Source organism: Lepisosteus oculatus, chromosome 4 (genome assembly GCF_040954835.1).
Source record: "Lepisosteus oculatus isolate fLepOcu1 chromosome 4, fLepOcu1.hap2, whole genome shotgun sequence".
Taxonomy (NCBI): Eukaryota; Metazoa; Chordata; class Actinopteri; order Semionotiformes; family Lepisosteidae; genus Lepisosteus; species Lepisosteus oculatus.
Window position 1 is genome coordinate 54,177,302 of NC_090699.1, and position 6,000 is coordinate 54,183,301.

Genomic DNA, 6,000 nt, shown 5'->3' on the forward strand with positions numbered 1-6,000 from the left:
CGTTGCCCACTTTCTTAATTATGGTCACTGTAAAAACTATTACTGTATTGTATACATTTCCCGTTTTCAGTTTACCAGGATCTAACGTTTTTTTTTCCTTTGCGCAATTCAGCGTAACTCAATGCAAGTACAAATTTAAACGATTTGAATTTAAGTAATCGTAATACGGTGCTCCGCGCAGCTAAGACAGGTTCAGGTCATTTATTTCTTTCCTTTGACTTGGTACTGTATCTTAGCGATGCACTGAAACTCAATTCAAGAAGAGCTATCAGTTTTAGTAGTACTCTGACTTTTGACAGTAAACTGACTTGGTGAACTAGCGTGCTCCTTTATTCAGAGCGTATTAACAAGAGTCGACAAGTTGGGGTTAGAGTATTTTATTTAAGACCCCTAACAACTATATACAATAAATATGCATAGTAGGTTTTTAATGCAGTGGGTGGACCACACCACAGCTTCACTGTCTGTACAATTCATTACTTTGAATTAAGAGCGTAAAGAAAGCAGTTTTTACAGCGCTTTTCTCTCTGTAGGCTACAGTACATCCTGAGAAAGAATTCAAAATCTAAATTAACATTTCAAAAAGCAGGTCAACTATCTGGTAATGTTGCAATCATCAACTGACTAACATCAAAATAAGGAGCACAATTAAAGTTTTATGGGTGATGAGACTATTTTTGTGACTTAATTGTACCTTTTTCCATTATTGCGAACATGTTAAGTATCTAAAGACCCCCCCAGAAAAGAAAGCACATGCATAAATGGCTGCTATATGCACTCGTTTTACGTTATGTAAGTTGATGCCATCATCCTTTTTATCCTCTTCTTCACACATTACATACAGTACAGCAGTACTTCAAAGCACGAAGTGTATGCTTCGCATTGAAGTCGAACACAGAGCAAATGCAACATAACAAGTGGGCTAACTTGTGAGGAAAAAAAAGATAACTTCTAAAATAACGCTTCTTAAATTGGCTTACTAACTCAAGATCATTACAGATTTTGTTTTAAAAATAGCAAAGCGTATTTATTTACACTTAAGTTACAGACCATAAACAGGACTGCAAACAATAAATAATGCATTTGATTTTTTTTAAAGAATCCGCTCAATCAACCCTGTGCATAAAAGAAAGTCTTTGTCTTAGGCAATTACCAACCTTTTCCGTTTCACATTCTACTCACATATAAAGTGACAACTGTACAAAACAAACCCCACAACACGTAAGAGCTCCACTGCGCCTACCTAAAATGCCAAGTCCTCGGTAAATTTAGGGTCCACTGTAGTTCCCTGCCTAGTCTTCTTCACAAAAATAAAGATGCTCTGTGCTTTCAGATCAGTCGACTCTTTTCTTGTTTAACGTGTTGAGCTGCTTGCAGGTGTTTCTTTTGCTATAACGAGAGGGGTAAATTCCAGGTCTCCTGTTCCATCCACCGTGCGCTTTCTGGCTAACCGGAGTTGGAGAGGGACTGAATCTCTCAATCGCTACTACGCGTAACAGAAACCGAGCGAGCGAGAGAGAGAGGGAGTTACAGCGAGATAAACTGACAAGCAAACGAGGGGTGTGGCTATTAAATGAACCTCTCTACAAATGATACAGCCTTGAATGAATAATTCTTTCTAGGCCTTCTGTGGTGGAAAAGTTATAGTTATGTGATAGCTGCTGGGTGCACTGTGGCACAAATTAACTTACAGTAGTGGTGACGGGGGTAAGTGCATCCAAGTTTGGGAGTGTGATCACGGAAAAAAATCTTATCAGAGAGCGGAAGAGAAGCAAGCGCAGCGCCTTTTGCCTTCACTGCACTTTCACAATTATACAAATTAACTTCGCAAAAGGTTCCAATTTCCGTCGCAGTTCGCGGTTTTACACCGTTTACGCAGTGCGGATGCTTGAACCCAATATTATCAAGAATCAAGAAGCTGTGCTTTCTTGTATCGCATTGTACAGTATTGTGAATATAGGTACTGTGTGGATGCGTTATACTGTGACTCAGAACAACGGTAGTTTCTTTATCCATCCATTATATACAGTACATCCTCCTCATCCTCCAGCAGCAAGCTGGTGCCCAAACTAGCAGGCTAGCAGACACCACACTAGCAGACTGCACAAGCCTTGACTTTGGATTGGCTGAGACAGGGGGATGACAGAGCACACCCATGGAAAATTTGGGGACACCAACTAACTGACATGGAGAAAAACTGTGAACTGTGAGGCAGCACAAAATAATTTTAAGACAACTGTATATTGAGCACATGAGGGCAGCCCCACTACACAGTAGCTTTGGTGCTCAGTCTCCTTTACTAGCACTAAACGAATTCCTCTGATTGCCCCGGTTCTGGATTTTAAAATCATATTAACATTTCACAGATACTCTGTTCTCCTTGTGCAATTGGTTACAGCTTCAGTACAACAGGTAAAAAAAACAACAACATGAGGGAAGCACGGTGCAATGGTTAGTATTGCTGCCTAAGAGCACTGGGGCCCTGGGTTTAATTCCAGACCTGGGGTGCTATCTGTGTGGGTTTCCTCCAGGTGCTCTGGTTCCCTCCCACAGTCTGAAAACATACTGGTAGGTTAATTGGCTTCTGGGAAAATTGTTCTTAGTTTGTGCGCCGTACTATGGGCGTCCTGTCCAGGATGTACACTGCCCTGTGCCTGTTGCTTGCTGGGGTAGTCTTTAGCTTCCCTGTGACCCTAAATTGGGTGAAGTTGTTAGAAAATGGATGGACGACCTCCTCAGACATGTAAGCAGGGTGTAATACCCAAGTATTGCACATAAAAATAAAACAGGAAAACATGAGCTTAACCTTTTGTCACTCATTTTTTTTACTGGTGTGTTAAACAAGGCCCACCCTTGATTTTCCCTCTGATAACATGGGATAAACCGTGTTTGACCCAGATATACAGAATTAAAATACTATATATCTGTATATATTTCAGTCTTTACTTCTAGAAGGTTCCAGAGGGGGTTAATATTACATGTCCCTGGCAAGATAAATGTTCTGCATTTCCCTTGGAACTCTGTTCATTCCTTGCGGATCTGAAGGATTTTCTTTGTGGCAAAGACCATTGACGAAATGATGACAATCAGGCTACAGTGCAGTGTTGAGCAGAACAGCAATCAGGAAAGCAAACCATTCAAACAAAAAAATACACATCTTGATTAGAGAACATTGAGAGCTAGATACCATGGTGCTCCAAAGGGTTTTTGAATAAAAGAATAAATGGTGGTTATAAATGAACCTTTTCTGTATCTGTGTGGTGTTCGTTTGGAACAACATCAAAGTTTCAGTTTCTAAATCTATGCTGGTCAAGGAGAGGGGAGTAAATCTGGGCCTGTTTATCACTGCCATTTAAAAATTACCAATAAGAAGTACATAGAAAATTCAGGTATTTTCAGAGGGTTAACATATTATGGTCACTTATGTACTGGAAATGTGTTCCTAATACATTTCATTTCTAATACATGTTGTTTTATCTCTCTTCTTGCCATTAGCGTAACTTAATGGAGATGCTTGATGTTCTGGAGCACTTGCCAGTGTACTGCTGTGACTTGATGAAATCCCCTTGGATCCATATGTCCATGTGCATTAGTTTATATGTGTCACAAAAAGTAGCTTGCCAGGGATGTGTGAAGGGTTATTGTGGTAGTCAATAAGCATGCACTGATTTTATTCAAATTCACTGTCTTTTCCTTTTTAGTCCTTAACATAAATATTCTGAAATCATATTAACCTGAGGCATCTACTGTAAATGCATGGATAATGTTTTACCATACGCAATGTTATTCACTGCTATGATGTCACATTGACCTCTTTTTTCATAGTACTGAAACCTGGTATACTGAGCTGCTGAGGACTATTTCGTACCGCTCTGTGTTTCTTTAGAACAGTCATGGTGACCTACTTTTTCGTAGTGTCGGCAGTGGTTATTTATGTTCCTTTTGGGGAGACTTGTGTGTTGCTTCCGTTCTTGTGTTCTTGCACTCTGACTGATTCCTGTTTGTGTGATTTGTCACCCAACCAATATAGCTGAATTCCTTCAGAACTCTCATTTAATGTACATTATGAAGATATCTGAACAACAGAGAAAGAGGTGTCTAAAGCACGGGGAATGAAAATCACACTTTAGATTTCAGCCTTTACAATGAATTTTAGTTAGTCACTGAGTAAGAAATGTTTCTGTGACCCATTTTAAATCTGTATGTTTTTTGTTCAGTACTTGCACAGAAAGGGCAATGTGGAATTTTCTGCACTTTTATTTTATTGCTTACATTTTTTTTTACATTCCCCTTCTGTATTGTTTTGTTTTTTAGGTAGTATCAGCTCCCCCCACCCACTCTCTTTCTAATAACACTTGCTGTGCATTATTGTAGGCCCCCTCTCCATGTACTCTTGTTTCTTCACCCACATGGACTGGAAACTGCTGAGGCAGGTGATAATGGAACCTCCTACCCAGGATGAGAACTGGCGGTGGGGCCCAGACAGCACAGCCACGGGGGAGCCCTGGGGAACGAGCTTCAGCATCTCCATCTTGAGTCTCTCAGAGAAACCAGGGAGCAGCGAAGAACCACCACATGTTGCCACATTCTTCATCATCACTGCCTGGTGCTCGGTAGCACACTTTTTAAGACTGTTCATGGCCATGATGTGCATGCCAGGTTGTGACACACCTACAGTGGATGGGCAGAACAGTATTTCAGGGCAGAGGAACCGCTGGCTGCCCAGAGTAATGGTGTTTCCATCTGGAAGCAGGTAATCCATCAGGTAACCTTGCTCTTCTGACCTCAACTCTTCGCCTAAGTCCTCTGACACATAGCAGCATTTCTCCTTCATATCCTGCACTATGGATATTTCCTTTGAGCTGAAACAATGTCCTGCCTCTGCCGCCAGCTTGCTTAGGTGTTCATTTAAGGCCTGACCAGCCAGATCGAGACGGGAGGTGGCATGGGGCAGACAGTACCCATTATAGACAGGGGAGACATAAGTGCAACCAGATCCAGAATCCACAACCAAACCTGTGAGTCGTCCATAGGAGTAGATGGACAGCACAGACTGGGGAGCTAAGTAAATGGCTGGTACCTCAAATCCTTCGAACAGAACTTCTGCAGTCTTCTCCCGGTTGGTGGAAGGAGTGTAAGGAGGGTCTGTCACTAAGATTCCATGTTCCTCAGGGCAGACTTGCAGCTCATGGTAGAACACATGGTGCCACAACTTTTCTAAGGCATCCCAGTCGGTCACAATACCATGGGTGATAGGCTTTTTCATCACTAAATCCTTTCTGGGTATGTTGTGTCCAATGTAGTAATCCAGTTCTTCGCTCTTTTTTGTATTCCATCTGCTTCCTATAAACATACCAGTAGAGGACTTGATCATGGTTTGGGGTCTCTCATCCCCAGAGAATCCAGCTTTAGTGTAGCCAGATCCAGAGTCAAGTACAATAGCTACGGTCTGTTTGAAATCATCACCTCTGTCTTCAGAAACTACAGCTGACTCAGAAGAAGCTGTTGTATGTTGATTGGTGGCTGGAGTTCTCGCAGACATTAGGCCTCTTGTTCAGGCTACTTTCACCTTTTTGTCCTTTATGTATTTATTTTAATGAATTTCTTCTGCTGTGCAAAGACAACAGTGGGGTTTTGAAGGATACTACAGTATCTCTTGGTAGCTGTGACAACCAACCACATCATAATGGCCCACTAGCTAATACAAAGGGTACCGGCAAAGGTGGGGTATCCTTTGTTGCCTGTGATGTCACAAGTAAAACTAATGATGCAATTCTTTTCAAAAACATTCCAAAGTACGAAGGCAAAAAAAGAGCATGCTCTAAAATAAACAGGAATTTTGATTTAAATATTAGTGAGTGAGTGTAGTTACATCACAGCTCAAACGGGAAATGTATACAATACAGTAATAGTTTTTACAGTGACTATAATCCCCAAAGTCATAAAATGCTGAATCAAATGTATAATTATTTCAGAGTATGTAATTATAGCTTTGTTTAA

General features: G+C 41.1%; 2 protein-coding genes across 3 annotated transcripts in view; both read right to left on the minus strand.

Annotated features, from left to right (window-relative positions):
• The window catches only part of LOC102697681 (caM kinase-like vesicle-associated protein), a 73,960-nt gene extending 72,359 nt beyond the window's left edge, over positions 1–1,601 (minus strand). Inside the window, exon 1 of one of the 2 annotated variants that reach the window (XM_015347389.2) lies at positions 1,244–1,601. The gene's annotated coding sequence lies outside the window, so the exon portion shown is untranslated. The remainder of the gene's footprint in view (positions 1–1,243) is intronic. The other variant, XM_006630706.3, reaches the window with a different exon arrangement.
• Positions 1,602–4,241: 2,640 nt separating this feature from the next.
• Positions 4,242–5,655, minus strand: LOC102697878 (uncharacterized). The gene has a single exon (XM_006630707.3). It carries the CDS (start codon positions 5,540–5,542, stop codon positions 4,346–4,348), a length of 1,197 nt encoding a protein of 398 aa, XP_006630770.3. The 5' UTR covers positions 5,543–5,655; the 3' UTR covers positions 4,242–4,345.
• Between the last annotated feature and the right edge of the window lie 345 nt (positions 5,656–6,000).

What these genes read in the sequence shown, in the direction of transcription:
- LOC102697878 (XM_006630707.3), bottom strand. Translation starts at nt 5,542, where the DNA reads ATGTCTGCGAGAACTCCAGCCACCAATCAACATACAACAGCTTCTTCT.